Source organism: Terrapene carolina, unplaced genomic scaffold, assembly GCF_002925995.2.
Source record: "Terrapene carolina triunguis isolate 2854851 unplaced genomic scaffold, T_m_triunguis-2.0 Scaffold62, whole genome shotgun sequence".
Taxonomy (NCBI): domain Eukaryota; kingdom Metazoa; phylum Chordata; order Testudines; family Emydidae; genus Terrapene; species Terrapene triunguis.
In genome coordinates, this window is record NW_020664413.1 from 18,804,273 (window position 1) to 18,823,447 (window position 19,175).

The following is a 19,175-nucleotide window of genomic DNA, read 5'->3' on the forward strand; positions in this document are numbered from 1 at the left end:
AGGCAACCTTTTTCTCTGCTGAGGCCGCACACTCTCTACTATCCTATTTTTTTTAAATAAACGGTTTCTTGTTTCAGAAAACCAAAACTGCAAACCCCATTCCTTTGAGCACAAGATTACACAATACAAATATCCCTTAAAACAAACTACAACAGAATACTAGGCTGTAGTTATTAATTTCTGGTTACTCCTCATCACTGCAATAACAGATTGTGACTCACTAAATCAATTCCAGACTTTCAACAGTAACCCGGCAGGGGAGCTAGGCTCATCTAGCTTATTTGGTATTATGAGTAAGCTTCTTTGGTCTGATTATCAGAAGAACTCAGCACTTTGGTTGTGTTATTTCATCCAGAAGTGTCACATTGGTAGCTACTGGGTTCTGAGCACTTTTGGAAAATCAGTTCTTACATAGGAGCCTAAATAGGAGATGAGCTTTTTTTTTTTTTTTAAATCTGGCCCCTTTTGACTAGGGATGTGCAAACTGGTTCAGAACAAATAAGAATACTCTCAAAAACTCATCACCATGTAAACCCAAATCACTTTCCAGGTTTGTATAAGGCACTACTCTCCTTCCCTCTTCAACTCCATATATGTCATGGCTCCCTCCTCCCCTACCTGTATGTTACAATTTACCTTCTAATTTTGTAGCCGTTCTGAGAATCCTTCCATCCTAACTTATTTGTGCCCATTCAGAATACTAGAAATATTTCAAGTGCTGTATGGATCTCACCTAGATCCTTGAACCTGAAGAAATAAGTATTTTGTTTGCTCTTCCCTCTAAATCCAAGTGGATTATTCCCAGTTCCTTCTCAGACACTTTTTCTCAAGGTCATTTCTGTGTGCACTCCAGCACCTTTGTTTTTATTTCAGATTTTCTTACTGACAGACCATCTACCATACCACCTCAGATTGGTGAGGGGAACCAGTATTCTTCCTTATTTTGAATAGACAGAATCCTTTTCATCTTACCTCAGGTTTGCCCCTTTCCAACAACAGAAGTAAGTAATCACTTGCTACTCTAAAGTCACAGTTCCTCAACTTCCGTGTATTTAGACGGTTTCTCTCTAAAGCACAATAGTAAAAGAAGTGTGTTGTACAATTTAGTTCCTTGTTATCACTAGGGATTTATTATCCCTCAAGACATTATCCCTAATGGCCCACATTCAATCTATGAAGCTTTAAGAAAGATGTTTTTCTTGCATAGCAGAGGGTAATTGTTGCTGTTCCTCATGCTGTTCCCATCACCAGTGCTGATGGAGGCAGTCTTCTCAAAAATCAAGGGCCGACAAATCAGTAGCAGCAGAAAAAAAGAAATAAGTCAGAAAATATCTGTTCCCTCTTGCCCCTCCCCCCAAGTGAAAAAATGATTCCATTACACATCTCAGTGTGCGTATCCAATGCAGCTGCATTGCAGATATAATATTTACACAGACTATGGTAAAACTTGCTGAGCTGTTTTGTACTTTTTGCTTCAACAGTTTTAGCCAAGAATATTCACATGGTGACTTCCATTTGAAAACACCACTTTGAGAATCCCTGCCAAGAAGAGAGAGACAATTAAAGCTGTCAGGATTGCTCACTAGGAGGCTGAAAAGGAAAGCAAGGGGTGGATCTGTCTAAGGATTCCAAGACAGATTGTAAATAAGATGGAATGCATCTTTGAAAATGCCTCAGTAACCCAGTCTTGTTTCCTGTTCACAAAATATATTTTCCTTGTTGCAGAACAAAGTGACTTATTTGTTTATTTAGAAACTTTTTATTAAAGCAAAGTTACAATAGAACATTAACATACTATAACGTACACTATTTATTCAAGATCACGTAGATATTAAAAGAACCTGACTAAAGATTCTGGCTTACTGGCTGGGGAGTATCCTCCTCTGAGTAGGCTAGGAAGGGTGACTGAATGTCTACATAGCTGTCCTCTAAGAGGGTATGCTTTTAGGATACATTCTGCACATAGAACATTACATTTAAAAATATAGAGATGATACATAGCTATATTTAAAATATCCTTAAAATATCATCCCACGCTTGTATATGGCCATATATTTTTGGCAAGCAAAAAGTAGAATACCTTGAATAGTAGGCACCTCTTATGTATTGGGTAAAATCAATAGGACTTGTGAAGATTAGTATAGTATTTGCAAATCAAAATGTATAGACACTGAACTTGTTCTAGCGTTACATTTTATTCCTGTCTTTTTTTATTGTTCTTCTTCCTCTTTAGTTTCTTCTTTACCTAGTAGGTGTACACATCTCTTCAGAATCATCAGATATGTTCTTTGGCCACTGAGCTACAGGTTGACAGTTTGCCACATAATTATTATTATACTTCTTCTTGGGAGTTTTTTTGCCTTCAGCCAAATACCACCTCTTCTTCTCCAGCTCAGGAATCAGCAATATTTTTTCATATCAACATATCATTTAAAGCAAAGAGATAATAACAACACTGATGGCACCTTGCTGACAACAGAGACAGGTGAGATGGTATTTTTCACTAACTCCTCACATCTTTTTAAATAAAAGTATATTTTGTCTTCATCCCTTTTAAAGCAATAGTAATCTGTGAAGGGGACTTCAGACACCATAATCCAATTGCTTCAGGTTGTGGTTTGCTTCCTTGCATCTATGTATCTGAAATTATTTCTTTAGGGCAAAATCCACTGTTAGGTAGAAAATGATAAAACAAAAAGGGTGATTTTTAAAAAAATTCTCTTTTCAAGTTAGGGCTGCCTTCTGCCTTCAGGTGCAATTCCTACTGACTTCTTCAGATTCACGTCTGCTTCATTTTGAAATCAATGGGAGCAGTGTATTCAACCGAAGGCTGGATTCGATCTTTAATGTTGGAGCGGGGGAACTGGATGGCTTTGGGAACTGGTCATAGTATATAGAGCATTAATCTCTAAATAGGCCTTGTTCCAGTCATTGACCATTTTTTTCCTCAGCATCTTGCATGACAAACTCTCATAGATTCATAGAGTTTAAGGCTAGAAGGGACCTAGTCTGACCTCCTATATATCACAGATCATTACATTTCATCCAGTTACCCCTGTATTATGTCCAATAACTTGTCTGACTAAAGACATCAAGAGATGGAGAATCCACCACTTCCCTGGGTAGTTTGTTCCAATGATTAATCACCTTCAAAGTTAGATATTTGTGCCTTATTTCTAATTTGAACTAGTCTGGCTTCAGCTTCCAGCCATTGTAATTTGTTATACCTTTACCCAGAAGATCAAAAAGTCCTTTAGTATCTTGTATTTTCTTTGTGTGAAGGTATTCATACACTGTGATCAAGTCACCTCTCAATCTTCTTTTTGCTAGACTAAAGAGATTGAGCTCTTTAAGTCTCTCACTGTAAAACATTTCCTCCAGCCCAGGAATAATTTTTTGTTTCTTTTCTGCACCCTCTCCAGTTTTTTAACATCCTTTTTAAATGCTGGGAAGCAGAACTGTATACAGTATCCCAGCATAGGTCTCACAAATGCCATAGAGAGAGGTAAAATCACCTTCTGCTCCTACTCACTGCTCCCTCTTTTATATTTCCAATGATTGCATTCGCCCTTTTTGCCACAACTTTGCATGTTGAGTTGCTTTTGCATTATGACCCATAATCCTTTTAAGAGTCACAGCTCCGTAAATTTACAGTCCCCCATTCTATACGTATGGTCTGCGTTCCTTGTTCCTACATGTGTAACTTTGAATTTGGCTGTAGTAAAATGCATTTTATTTGAATGTGCACAAGTTACCAAGCTATCCAGATTTCTCTGTCTGACTGCCCTGTTCTCATAATTATTTACCACTCTTCCAAATTTTATCAGCAGTGGTTTTATACTGATTTCCGGATCACTGATGAAAATGTTGAATAGTATCAATCCTTGCGGAACCCCAATAGAAACTGCCATATTCAATGATTTCCCTTTGATAACTACTTTGAGCTCTCTCAGTTAGCCAGTCCTTAATCCATTTAACATATGCTTTATTGGTATTATCTAGTTCTAATTTTTAATCAGAATGTCATGCAGTACTAAAGCAAATGTCTTACAAAAGCCTAAGTATATTATATCTACACAGTGACCTTTATCAACCAAAGTTATAATCTCATCAAAGAATAAAATCAGATTTGTTTCCCAAGACCTATTTTCTATAAAACCATGTTAATTGGCATTAATTACAATCCTATACTTTAATTCTTTATCAATTGAAACTCTTATCAGCTTTTTCATTATTTGTGAAATCCAACATCTCGGCCCCACTGGCAGTCTTAAAACTGTCACTTAGCTAACCCCCCTATGCTCCTAAATCACTTAGGCACCTAACTTTGCACCAGTGGATATGCACAAAAGTGCCCAAGTCCTGACACCATGTGACATTTCCAAGGGGTACCCAGGATTGCTTCAAAGCAAGAGTCTCAAATTAGGTGTTCCCCCACCTATCTTATCAGCAGGACCTGATCCCTTAGGTGTCTGTCTCTTTGATTTCAAGAGGAATCAGGGACATATCCTGTTTGGGTGCTTTTAAAAATCCCACTGTGTGCCCATCTGTACTTTTAGACACCTAAATGCCTTTGAAAATCTCACCCTACGTGCCTAAGTCACTTTTTAAAATGGAACTTAGGCATCTAAGACACTTAAGTGAGTTTAAATATTGTACCCCTTACCCATGTTTGCCTGGAGTGTGCCCAAGCAATACTGAGTTTTAGGATGTGCAGACAATAACTACAAATAATCCCAGTTTATGGATTTGGGCTTGGGTCAGTGATTAGGTCAGGTAATGAGGCACCATGTGATTGCAGCATCCTTGTAAGCAGGAGCCTGCTCCATTAGAGAGGGAGAGACCAGGGTTTACAAAAGACTGGGGAAAGGAAGAGTTGGTACCTGGTGCCAGGATACGAGGGCAAAGAAGAGAGGGGCCATCAGGGAAGCACCTCCAGGGGATTCAGAGGGAAAAATCAATCTGCAGCGAGGGACAAGAGCAAAACCTCTTAGAGGGAATTAAGATTCCAGGAAGGTGTAATGGACTGCCAAGGGAGAGTCTAGCTTTTTGAGTTAACTGTTATTTTAATGAACCAGATCCTGAAGGGAAGAGTAAACACAAAGCACCAGTTGTGGCTTGTTTGGATACAGAAGGAAAGAAACTGAAGCAGTGGTAGGATCTGACACCTGATGAGGTGAAATGCTACACCATGCAAATTCTAGCATTAACATAGCAAAAATACATGGGAAAGCATTATGTAAGCTAGCCTCATCAAAGCTAACCTATATACAAAAACACAGTCTCTACCAGCCTTCAAACAGCCAAACTGCAGGCAAAAGTGCACAATAAAACAGCCTCTATGTAGCAGACCTTCACATACACCTAGTGATGGGGAATTTCAAAGGTTTCAAAATTTGAAAACTGATCCAAACCAATAGAGGATCAGCTCCCTTGTAGACTACATATCCCCCTTTGCCCACAGATTTTCCCCTTTAGACCTACTAGTGATGATTTTCTGCAGGGAAGTACCAGTGGGCTGCTCACCATGTTCTGCCAACCACCCAACTCAAAGTGTGGAGAAGGCATTTGAAAATGTATTTTAAGAATGTCTGCAGTCTCCTACTGGAAAGATTTTAACATTTATGTCAAATCACTTACCTAGAGGAGGTGGTAATTAAAGAAGAGAAAAACCTCCTTCCCTACTTTGAGTGGAAGTTAAACTGTTCTCCTTTGTATGTTAAAGCAGGATAGATGCTAGATTACATTCTTTTGCACTAGGTTCTATATTTCTGGTGTCTCAAATGGTGTTTATGTATCAGCAACCAGCTTGGAAAGGCCAGTTTTATTTAAACATTTATTTTAAAATGAATATTATAGTTCATGGATGGTGACAACTTCTTTCCCGCCATATGAAATTTAACAATTGCTGCGCTGAGCAAACCTGCCCCCCGACCCCTTTCTTAGCATAACTCATTACATGCACTCTGCCTACCATCATTTACAAATGTCTGTGCCTCTAGGACTGGATTGACCTCTGTCAATATTGTATAAATAAGACTTAGGACTGTTAGGATTTTCAAATCAGATGGAATGGGCTTCTTTCAGTGTTTATGTAGCAATAGCAGCATATTAAAGATATATTTAATGTTGCAATAGTTTCACTAACATTATGCTGGCATCATATTGTCTGAAATAACAAAATGAGAGCCCAAAGTGTGTGTCTGTTGGGGGAGAGGGAATGCACACATGAGCATTTTGAAGAAATAATTTTGACTGTTTAGACTATAGAGAAGTCAATAAAAGTTCAAACATCATTGGCCCAGTAAGTCTCAATTACTCTTTAAGGGCCTATTAAAGCTATTAAATCGTTTCAATGTATATTGAAACATATTGATGGATAGTCTGTTATGTGCCATATCATATTATCAGGAGACATTATGATGAATGAAAAGTGGTGTAGATATCAATCACATAAGAGATGATTTAAAAACACAAATCTTTTCTCTTGACAATATTATGTCAAGGAATGAAAGGAGAAGATCCTGATTTTGGATAAAGATTATAAATAAAGCAACTCCTAAAATTCATCTGCAAAAGCATTAGGGCTGAATTTAAACCATGTGTAAGTGGATAAAAAATGGAATAAGCAGAACCAAGTGATTTTAGTAGAGTTATACCTGATACACCGGGTCTTAATTTGGCCCATTTGGAACAAATTCTACCCTCGTTTACACCCATGCAACCTCACTTACTTCTGAGGGTAGAATGTAATCCTTAGGTCTCCCTCTCTGGATTGCTGAAGGGGCAGGGAAAAGCCAGTGAGAAGATGCATCTGACTTATCGGCCCCAATCTTGCACAGCCTGTATCTGCAAGGCTCTGGCATTAGTTTAAAGCTAACCTGACCCCGCAGAATCCCTGGTATTATGTAGCCTCCATGGGTGCAGGGGCTTGCAAACTGCTTTCCCCTGTGCTCACAGGGTTGACTCTGTCCCTTCTGGACTGATTCTCGTCTCTCTTTTGCCAGACTTAACCTAGTGTATCTCTATTGATCCATGGAGTTGCTCCTGATTTACACCAGTGTAAGTGAAAGGAGAATTAGGCCCTTCATAACTATTATTAGGAACCCAAGGTGGAACAGCAAACATGGTAAAATGCTTTTTAAAATCTTTATTATGTGAAATATTTTAGAGTAAAATTCCTGTTACAGCTAACGCATCATTGCCTGATTTCACCGATGACAATTTGTGGATAATTATAATTATTCAAATAGGCCATGAAAAGCTTAAAAAAAAGTTCTAGCAGTGAATTGAACATCTCAGTCTAAACTTGTTAAATTAAACATGTGGGTTTCAGCAGAGGACAGAGCAGGGCTTTTGAAAACAACTTTTAATATCATAAAAATTGTCTCATAACGGCTAGATGACACTACTAGTTAACAGAACTGCTTCTCCCCCTGCAGGATTGTTTAAATCTGGATAGAATTGATTGCAAGTGAAATTATTTTGATGACAATAGATATCTCTCTGTAACACAAGCTCACCATGAAGTCTGGCAGAATTAGTTTGTCTGACTCAAATGCAGGTAGCATAATTATGAGAAGAAACTAGCCAAAGTGTCTAGATTTAACCACGGTTATAAATGACTCACCTTTATAAGAATTTAAATAAACATGTTCATATTTCTTAATGTGAATTCTTATTCAAGAAAAGATTCAAAACACAAGACTGTTTACAACCCATGTTTAATATGGGGCTATTATAGCTGGCAGTGTTTATTCTTTCAGTATTATTTAGCATCACTAACGGTTCTTTGTTTATAAATTATGAACCTAATTTAACTTTTAAAGTCTGATTTTTGTGCTGTGGAAGGCCATGAATTTATATACAAGTTAGTTTTTTCATGTCGTGTACTGGTGTCTGGCTGTGGTGCTTTTGTTTCTGGGTTTTGTTGTTGTTGTTGTTGGAACTAAATCAGTGTTGCTATGTAAGCCATTAAATGTATTGCTCAAAGATTGTTCTGTAATGAACTCCATCTTTCAGCATACAATTGAACCAAGGAATCAGTCTCAGAAAGGCAGAACACCATGAAAAAGACCATGAAATAAATCTCCATATACTTTACAATTTCATATTCTTTAATATTCTTTTTTGTGAAAAGATATTATTATGGGTCTGTCCATCAGTATAGAAATTACTCAATGCTTGAACTGGATGTGCATATAGGTGTCTGTGCCTTTACCCCAAGTTCATTCTGCTGCTAGGTGGAAAAAATACTAAGTAAAAGTTGGAGTATTTTCCTCTGTTCCCTCCGTCCCCCAGCTTGTGCCAACTTTATGGCATTTGACCTGCAATATATACATCATATAGTCAAGCTTTTTTATGTCCGTACTTAAGGAATTAGGTACACTAGTTCTAGTGTTACCCAACAGGGGCAACTTGACTATTTCGCTCCAGGCGGTGTAAGGAATAAATCAACAGGAACACAGCACTTCCATCTGATAAGATTCATGCAAGTAAGCGTGCTCTATCTAAAACTGCAGTTTTTTAGATTTAAGCATACACAAACATAAGCAATAGGTTTAGAACATCCCAGATATTTACCTAACGTCTGGAACGGCATTGAGTAATTAACAGCGGGTTTACAGTGGCCAGTTGTTCACCCACCGGGGAGAAAGGGTGTCAGGAAAAACGTCTCTCAAGATGGCTTGAGAGGACTACTCCAAAGTACATTCTATTAGCTAATCTTTTGTAACTAACTTCTACAAAACACATAGGCCATAATAACCCCGACTGGATCATCACTTTTCTAACTTTCAATAAACTTTTAATATCAGAGGCGTCTAGACTGAAGGTTTTCCAATCATCAAGGTTTTTAGTCTCAATTGTTTACTTGTTTATCCCCTCCTCCCATTCTAATTAGCAGAAACTGTAGCTAGTTTTGACCTTGCTTCTGAAAGGTCCTGCTCCTGTCTCCAAATTAACCCATAACTATGTGGTGTTTCATTACTTCAGGATGGCTGAATGGACATAATATGGTTGCAATTAGTTTGATCACATTCTGGGGTATATACACCCCTCAAATCCAGGGCAACACTAGAAGCAGGAAAACTCACCCCAAAAGAGATGTCTACCCCTGCTCCTAGACTGGAGGCATCAGTCTCAGCCCATCTCAGGCCTAGGTTTCAAGCAGGGCATAGAAGGGGGAACTGGGCCCTCCATCTCCACCAGGGCCCAGCCAATAGCCCCGTGGGAAGTATCACCAGCTGAGTCCTTCATGTGGAAGATCAAAGTCTGCCGCTTTGGGCTACTTCCTACCTCTGTTCTCTTTCAGCTCAGGGCATGGTCCCATAGAGTCCAAATAACCATGAGTTGAACAGAGTTCAGATGATCAGAGCCCCACAGGGACTGCCAGTTCTCAAAAAGGGTGAGGGGTTTGGAGAAAGCACTGCCCATTGGCCTCACCAGCACCGTGGTCCCATCCCTGTTTCAACCTTCCATGTGACTTTTCAGGAAAAGGCCTGTCTTCCCTCCAATCTGTTCACTCTCTCCCATTTGCCTGGGCTTCTAAGCTCCTTTTAACCTACTCCTCCAGATGGAGCATGCTCTACAGGCCTGGGAGTCCTGGGCTACCTGGACCCAGCATTGTCCTTTAACCCCTTCGGACCCAGTGTGGTGTTCGGTACACCCCATCACATATCATTAATGAAAATATGAAGAAAATAAGTAAAGTGGAAGATTTCTATGAATAGCATCTAATAGAGATGTTAGAGGTTCTGACCTTGACAAATAGTATTTAATAATCCTGCTTTAAAATGCAATCCATTTAAGCAACTTCTCTTACATTAGGTGTAAGTGCTGCCAGTGGGGAATAGAGTTAATAAACGCCAAACAAAAATTCTACAAGAGGATTCAGTTCCTCTGAATGTTTGACCTTGTTTGCAGAGTTCAGGAAAGCATTACCGTATCTCCCAATCTGAAATTAACTCCATCCATCTCCATGTAGGAGAATGTCTGCAGAGTTGTGTCACGATGAATCTGCTCTTTCATGCTGGATGTGGAAAGGCGTGACCAAACCACTGTGTACTGCAAAGGCTGATTTGAGAACGGATGATGGTAAGCACATTTGAGATGGACACTGGCTCTCACAACCTCAGGAGTAATCACTGGTTGTAAAGTCAGGTTTGGGAGTTTTCCTGGAGAGAAAAGGGATAAATAGCATAACTGTTCTTTCATCAATTAGAAATGAACAAAACTAAATGTGCCAATAATATTACATTGCTATTTTCTTTCAGTTCCATTATTTTGATATAAATAGGAAGAAAAATAGTATTTTTATTACAGTGAAAATAAAGAATGTAGCTAATCTAAAAATAATTAACAGTTGCTCTTACAGTTCTTGTATTTGACCTGTAATTTTGTCCTGTATATGAAAATAATATGTCTGAATACAAATCATACATTTGCTATTAGTTAATTTTATTTAACTACCTTGGCAAATACCTTCAACTTCGGATTCCCCAGGAGCACAGGCCTTTGGTTTCAACTCTGTAACAGCTAAAGAAAAGGTATGCGAATTTACTATACTACAGAGATGAGCTGGTATATAAATACTTCTTCCCCATTGGCCCTCAGCGAAGACCTAATTCATTGCCTCATGTAATGAGGACCCTTCTATGTTATTTTAAGATGTATTTGACACTCTACCAATAGATAGAATAATATGGAATGTGTTGGTGCCCACCCTGGCTCACTCCCAGTGCACTGTGGAGAATTACCTCTGCTCTAAAAATATTTTCCCTTCTATATGCTTCAGTAAATAATTTGAGTCTAAAACCTTTCCTGTAAACCTTATGTTAAGAGTGGAAACAAGAAGTGTAATACTGGGAATCAATACATTATCCTTCCATCTCTAGAGGCCTAGTTTCAAATGGAACTATTTCAAATGGAACTGAAACAGAACTATTTCAGATATTTTGAAGGGACTAAATTAAGGAACTTTTTGGAGGAATGTTTTGGGAGCCTGTGACACTAAGCTCCCCGTTTTCACACCAGACCCACTGCTGTAACAATCTTTGTACAAAATATGCCTTGTGAGGTATTATTTGAAAATTAATAACTCACTGATCATTAATATTCTTGTATGATGTATGTATGCAGTGGGTATTAACAGTTATGGATACATGCTAGAATTATGACTAAAGTGTGTTTAAACCAGGCATGTCAGGGGGAGTTTGTAAACTGGTCTGCCGTAGATAAAGGAATGTGTATGTGATGCTCCGACTACCCCAATCTTCAGGCAAAGACAATGAAAGTCCACTTTTACATATTAGTTAAAGAAAAGCTATTAAGCTAAAAAGTGGGGGAAGAAAGAGCATGGAGCATCTTTCACTACCAGACTTCATGTTGCCTTTCTCATAGCTTGTCTTTGAGAGGTAACCTTGAAAAGAATCCATTTCAAAGATTTACTGGTCTATAGTGAATGGGGGAGGGGGCAGGCTGAACCTCAAGTGATAAGCAATTGAATCAACTGATTGTATACAATATTATTGTATTATAAAAATGTACAGAGTGAGGGCTTTTCTGAAAGCTAAGGGTACACTGGTGATTGAAATGTATGTATTAACATTATATGAGGAAATATGGACACTTAATGATATGTTTTATATCTGTGGCTAAATAGGGAGAAACAGGTTCCATCCCAGATAGGCGCGAAAACAGCTATTTATCTGTCTCCTATGTAAATTAAACATGGTGGAATCAAAACAATTGAAGCCCTATTTACATGCAGGGGGATGGGAAAAACAGCATCAGGTCATCCTGCCTCTTGAAACAAAGTCATTGAACTTTGGAAGATATAAGCAAAGACGGGACCCATCTTTGGCACCTATCCCTAGACAGACACAAGGGAACAGAGCTCTTGGAAGATGGAAAAAGATAGCTCCTTCAACTGGGGGGAGGGGGAGGTGGGAGGGTACTGACGTCTCTGGGAACTGAATATAGGTGAGAAAAAAGATCTTGAAGAAAGCCTGTATCTTGCTAGATTAAGTTTTAGATTTTAGGTGCGTGTTTTCACTTTCATTTGCTTGTAACCCTTTCTAACTTTATCTCTTAGGATTTTAAGTGAGTTAAATCTATCTTCTTTTGTTAATACATTTGTTTTTCTATTAATTTAAACCACAAGTGCCTTGTTTGAATTAAAGAGAATGTTAACTCCAGTCAATGTGGCAGGCTGGTGGCTTTTGTGTCTTTAGAGGAACAAATGGAACATATTATTTCTCTGAACTGTCCAGCAGAGGGCTGGACGTTACAGTGTACATGGTTTTGGGAAAATTGAGGAATGGGATTATGTTGGGGTCACCCTGCAAGCAGTAATCAAGGCTGGTGGAAGGCAACATGGGGTGGGGAGCTGTAGACAGGCTGCTGCAGTCAGAGCTGCTGAACCAGGACGGTTTTATGTATTAAGAGTTTTATATATTAAGGCCACAGATTTTAAAATATAATAGCACATAGACACTCAGGGTGTGACCTGCATGCTGGTAGTGAGCATCCCAGGTTGGGAGCTACAGCTGTAAAGCATTGTAAGGCATCCAGGGTTGTGAGGCAAGTGGTAACATAACCCTTTACAGGCCTGGATTGCACCCCGAACCCTGTGACTGAGCCCAAGAGATTAAAACATGAAACAGTTGTATCAGAAAAAAGAATCAATATGCTAACATCTTTCTAGGGCAGAAACATGAGGTAGAAAAGGGAACAGCAGTGTCTTAAAATAGGGACTGGGTAGCTAGAGACTAATCCATTTATGAACTAAGGGAAGCTGCCTCAAAGTATGACTCAGATCATGACTTCCTGCAGAAAATGATACAAGGGGTTGAGTTTAGGAAACCAACCCATGGGAGGGTGAGAGCAGGATAAGCCTCTCTGCTCTCACACATACCTTTCCCAGCCATATCCACTTTCTGAACTTAAGAAGGTCCAAACACATGGAGTTTCTGAGTTTTTCATGCTGAATGTGGAAAGTGCTGAATAGTTTTTATAGTGTTTGGCAGGAGAGGCATTAGCTCTACAACTCTTCCTCAGAGTGGATTTCCCCTCCTCCATTTGTTCCCTCCATGGCAAAACATGTTACCACCTGTTCAGCTTTTATTACTCCTTATCCAGTCTTTTGGATCTTCTTCTGTGTTTGCAATGAACTGTCACCTGCAGTGTGAAAGTGTTATTTATGTAGCTCCCACACAGTTGGGCTTGTTGACTTCAGGATCTCTGATTAGTGATCTTGTGAGTCTCCCTGTGTGAAGGCAGTGCACTAATCATGAATCCAGACACGTGAGTGTGACGTTGTGCAGTCTATATGGTTTTATAAAAACATGATAATAAGTGAATATAATGTAACTGGAATATGCTTCATGCAAAAGATCTCTTGTAAGGTATCATTACAAAGCTTATAATCTACTGAGTGTTATCATCCTATTTACCACTCTTGTATCTAAAACTAGAAATATAAAATATAACTGTGAGGGCCTATTGTAATTATGCAAAGTGTGGGCCATTAATGATCTTCATGACTCCCATTAACCAGGACCATTGTCTGCAGTTGGCTGTGTTTTACCTGTAAGTCTTCCTGTATATGTGTGTGCTGGCAAGTGGGTAATGAAGTCTTGCAGTGACGTGTGATCATGTCACCTGAACTGAAATCCATCTTTAACCTGGTGCTTTTCCAGTGAGGGGGGGTGGAAACCCAGAGGGACAAAGGGTTCCTGCCTTATGCAAAAGATATATAAAGGGGTGGAACAGAACAAAGGGAAAAAGAAGAGCCATCATGAAGAATCCCCTAGCTACCACCTGAGCTGGAACAAGAGCTGTACCAGGGGAAAGAATTGTGCCCAGGCCTGGAAGGTGTCCAGTCTGAGAAAAAAACGTACTGAAGCATCTCTGAGGGTGAGATTATCTGTATTCAGTTTGATTAGACATAGATTTGCGCATTTTATTTTATTTTGCTTGGTGACTTACTTTGTTCTGTCTGTTACTACTTGAAACCACTTAAATCCTACTTTCTGTATTTAATAAAATCACTTTTTACTTAGTAATTAACTCAGCGTATGTATTAATACCTGGGGGACCAAACAACTGTGCATCTCTCTCTATCAGTGTTATAGAGGGCGAACAATTTATGAGTTCACCCTGTATAAGCTTTATACAGGGTAAAATGGATTTATTTGGGTTTAGACCCCATTGGGAGTTGGGCATCTGAGTGCTAAAGACAAGCACACTTCTGTGAGCTGTTTTCAGGTAAACCTGCAGCTTTGGGGCAAGTAATTCAGACCCTGGGTCTGTGTTGGAACAGACGGGAGTGTCTGGCTCAGCAAGACAGGGTGCTGGAGTCCTAAGCTGGCAGGGAAAACAGGAATAGAAGTAGTCTTGGTACACTAGGTGGCAGCTCCCAAGGGGGTTTCTGTGATCCAACCCATCACAGTGAGAATGGCTGAAATACAGGACTGCTACTGTAGTGTGTAGATGAATGAAGTACAAAACCTCCAACCTAGAGGGAAAGGAGAATAGGGCGAACTTCCCTCCATCCCAGCTGGAAAGCTGGGTTCATTCTCCCATGGTTTGCCATTGCTGGTGTCAGTTTAATAGGAAGGCTAGCAAATTGAGGTAGTTGGTAAGGGTGGTTAAATTTTTTTTTTTGAGAGGGGGGATGTCTCTGAAATTATTAAAAATTACTTTTGACACAATTTTTCATTTTTCAGAAAAACTTCAACTGTGAGTTTTTAATCTTTATTCTTAAAATTTTCCTTTTCAAAATAGAGGAAGAAATCCTACTTTATCTCAGTTTTTTTTATACCCTCCTCTCCTTTTTCCAGTGGTAAGGTTAAAAAAAAAAAGTTGCTGAAAGTGAGAAAACAAAACTACTTTCTCCCGACTGGAAAAAGTTTGAACAAAGTTTAAAAAAAGAGAGCATTTTTTCTCCCATTTTCTATTTTTTTTGCCTTTAAAAAAACTGGAAAAATGAAAAACATGAGCATTTTTAATAAAATGTTTTTCTAAAGGATACAACATTTTTCATTTCATTTAATAAATTCCATTTGGAATATTTTCATCATAAAAAAGTGTTTTCATCACTAAAAAAAAAAAAAAGAAACACGCTCTTTATATTGTGCCTAACAGTAAAGTGGTAATCCTAGTTTCTCAATGTGTCATGTTCATGAGAGCTAATATGGAAAAAAATGCTGAAATGAAAGTATGAAGGTATTTTTCCCTTTGAGAAAGGAGAACCATTTCTGTCTGAATCTATATGCACCTGAACACTCTAAAAGTTCAGAAGGTGTAAGTGAGTGAGCAATTGCTTTCTGATATTCCTTTGTCTCCTAGCTACAGAACAGAGGTTAGAGCTCTTGTAGTAGGCTGGAAATTATTTCTGACTAGAGTAATTACATAAATGTCATGAAAAGCTGTTATCTTATCAGATTTTTCTTTTCTTTTCTTTTCAGGGCTCCAGACTTATCTTTTTTGGAATACTGGATTACTTAAGATAAGAGCAAGTCTTAGATACACTACCTGCAAAGAAACAGAAAAAAAAAAAAAAAGCTTGAATTAGCCACTTCACCACTTCAAACCAAAACAGAGACAAAGACAGTAGTAAAGTTTACATGTGAACTGTAAACAAGCTAAGTACACTTCAGTAATACACACCAGATTACATTTAGCACTGGTAATAACAGCTATTCCTCAGGATTACATTGGAGTGCTGCAGATTTATTTGCTACACAGTCTGCATCTTCCTAGGAGCAATGCTTGATTTGCAAGATCACTAAGATGTGTATTACAATACCAGGACCTTTGAACACATAGCAAGAGAGGCACATACCATGTTATTGATAAACAAGTACTTTACTAAACCTACCTTCTGCACAATAGCCCATGCATCCTTGAGTAGGTTGCAAGAAATAAACAAAGAATTCTCCACAGTTTCTAACTGAGATAGGTATCCGGAACAAACAACAGTCTTTGGTGCTTCCAAAGAAGAATTGCCAGGTAGCACAAGCCATTAGCTGCTTTTTCCCCCCAGGAAGCGGGAGGGATTCAGATTTTAGTGAAAGCCACACTGGAGCTTGTGTGCCACATTTATTCATCTGAGGATAAACATAAAAGAAATAATTTTTAGCAACCTACAATATATTCATTCAGAGTTTGTGTTAGCATTTTGTGTATAATCGTTTAAAAACAGGATTATCAAATCATTTAAAACAGGAATTCACAAAAAAATTGGGACACTAATTTGGATTTCCTTGAGAGGGAAGATGAGTTTAGATAGGGATCATCTCTGTGTATGTTCACTTGAAAGAGAATGGTAGTGTTTTAAATGGAGTCAGAAAAGAGGGTTCTCTGGTTTGCTAAATTCATTTTGTGCTGCATATGCTGCCCATGCCAGCCGACATGCCACCCCCAACGTAAAAGGCAGGATAGGCATACCGAGGGAGGGCTGTCCGGTGTATCGGGGAAGATAGAGCAGAACTCTACTATGTCTCCTCCCCCCACTGCCATAAGTTGTGGACTGACCTTATACAGCAGCAGAAGTTGCTGCTGCTCTAACTTCTGCTGGCTCCCTGCAGCCTCCATTGTGCCTGAGTTCTTTCCTTCTGGCTGAAGGGTTGTTTGTATACAGTATAAAGTGTCTTACTTGCATTTCTTGTGTATTGACTTTGAGCTTTCTATGTGTCGTTTGAGTACATTAACTAGGACCCAAAAACATGAATATGGCCAATTACAAAACATATGTTGTAATAGGGCACTAGGTTTTGGGGGTGAGGGGCACATGCACACATCACAGTATTCCTGTTAAGCTCCTTTAAAAGCAAGAGCTGTAGTTACAAGCACATGACTGAGCAAGCATGTGACATATACAGAAAGTCAGTCATAAGATTTTTTTCCTCTTAGGCAGAGGCAGCAGACAAAAGAGATCTAGAATCAGGAAAGCCCTAGGCTGGGTTGTTCTGTAATAGTCAGGAAGGGAACCTAAAAGGTAAGTGGTGTCCTCCCCCACTCCCAGCTGGTAGGATCTGGAAAGGCTTCTGGAGGTTGGAACCCAGTTGTTTGAATTCTGTGATGTTGTGTTTTTGGAAACAGAGCAAGTTCTGAAAACAAGGATGTGAAGAGACCTGTAGCTGGGACTGTATATTTCTATTCTCCCACTGGTGAGTCTTCACACTTGCCTACATATGTTTTACAAATGACAAACATAAAAGGGAGTCCAGGTCTTTCAACCATCTCAAAGATGTAGACATTCCCACAGAGGACTGATGTCCATGTATGGTCTATGTAACTGATCTCTTTCTAGCATTCCTATCACCACAAAATATAGGTGCAAACTGTACTGTATTGATGATCAAATTTCTTATTAACAGCTTACATTTTTATGCCACTCTTTATCCCAAAGGATCCACAAGCACTTTACAAACTATACAGTCAAGGTCATGTAAATGTTATTGACTTGCAGGGGGAGTGTGATCTTTTTTCTCTATTAGATTTTGGATAGGAAGGGAAGAAAAAACATTTCATATTGAAACAGAAGAGGTAATTTAGGTAGGCAGTATATACTCACATATATTTGCATTTCCTGGGACATTGGGTTCGATATTGGTGCACTTGCGAAAAATGCCATGAGATCTCTAATGAGACAAGGTCAGGAACTCAATTTTATATCTCATCAAAAGGATATTATGTGACGACATTGGCTTGGTGTTGACTCAGAGTGAAAAGTGGCCCCTACAGAATGCCATATTATACCCAGCTGAGCCTTAATCTTTTTGTGAGGTTCGTGAGGCCTGAAACTGCTTATCTTAAGCAATCCAATGAGCTCACAGCCAAAACTAGCGTTGTCTCAGCCTGTCAGCAGAATAAAATCTTAAAATATGAATGTGAAGATTTGTGTTTTCTAGATGTTTCAAATTACTACCAAATGGTATTTTTAAAATAATTCATCAGTTATAGTCTGTGCAAGTGAGAGTTTCTTTTTACTTTGTATTTCCCAAGTCAGGGATGGTGAACAATTCTACGTTAATCTGAGAGTTATATGAATTTCCATGCAAAGTGAAACTGGTCATTTGGGGCTTTATACCAGGGTTGAAACATGATGTTTAGAAAGTCATTTTCCACTGGTGCAGATTTTCTAGTTCCTGCTTAAGCAAAAACAGCTCTTTTGGAGCAAAAGTGGAACTTATGCATGACAGTATGGTGAGCTCTGAGGTCAAAGGATAAATTATGCTCACTCCAATACATTTCTGCCTACTGAATCTTAACTGGCAGTCACACACCCAAGAAGATATAGCCAGGGAAAGGTAGTTCTTCATGAGTGCTGGAAGAAAAATGGTTAGGAAAAAAATGGCCTTCTATATGGCATGGTCTCATTTTCCTTTGGTTCCAGTTATTATCATCATGCTTCAGACAACAAAGTTGTAAAAGAAAGGTACTTATTTTTAGTTTTGAGTAATGCAATAGGTGAGTATGGTGTTTTACAGAAATATAGAAGCCTGGAAGGAGGAGTTTACAGTCTAGTGTCCCTGATTCTGCAAGCAGGCAGACCCCTGTGCCCATGTAGATCCCCCTTGAAGTCAATGGGGCTCACAGAGGACACCAACAGGGAGCAGCTTGCCGGATCAAGACATAAGTTAGGACAGAATACAGACAAAGGAAGAAGGGGAATGGGTGTTAACTAAAATGCTTTAACTTGGGGTTTTAGGTTAGCACATTGCTTTTTAAAATTTCATTTCTCATTTATTAATTTGCTTAAGTGCCAGCTGTGTTTTCTGCACTGTACAAAACATAGATATTAGGAAAGTCTGGAGAGCTTATGGCTTAAATGGTGATATTTAATCTAAAATTACTTTGATTTTTTTATATATTTCTGAGCAGGCAGTGCTAATGACCAAGAGGAAGGAATGATCAACTTAAACTAGGATTCAGGGGAGAAGTCAGATGTCCACTACAACAAAGAAGAAAGGAACAATTCAGGGAAAAGGGCAGATGTCTGGGGCTCAACAATACTACCTACTTCATACTCACTTCATGACCTTGCTAAGACACTTAGGCACATAAATACCGTTGGGGATCTGGGCCTCAGGTCTTGATCTTCCTCTTACTCATGCAAGCCATTGACTTCAATGATATTACTAATGTGATGAAAGATGGTGGGTCTG

General features: G+C 38.9%; 1 protein-coding gene across 1 annotated transcript in view; it reads right to left on the reverse strand.

Annotated features, from left to right (window-relative positions):
* Positions 1-19,175, reverse strand: part of LOC112105812 (von Willebrand factor D and EGF domain-containing protein-like) — a 246,414-nt gene that overhangs the window by 154,299 nt on the left and 72,940 nt on the right. Inside the window, exons 3-5 of the mRNA XM_029910510.1 lie at positions 15,884-16,112; positions 10,471-10,536; positions 9,943-10,175 (exon numbers count right to left, since the gene is read on the reverse strand). Coding sequence (XP_029766370.1) covers positions 9,943-10,175; positions 10,471-10,536; positions 15,884-16,112 — 528 coding nt within the window. The remainder of the gene's footprint in view (positions 1-9,942; positions 10,176-10,470; positions 10,537-15,883; positions 16,113-19,175) is intronic.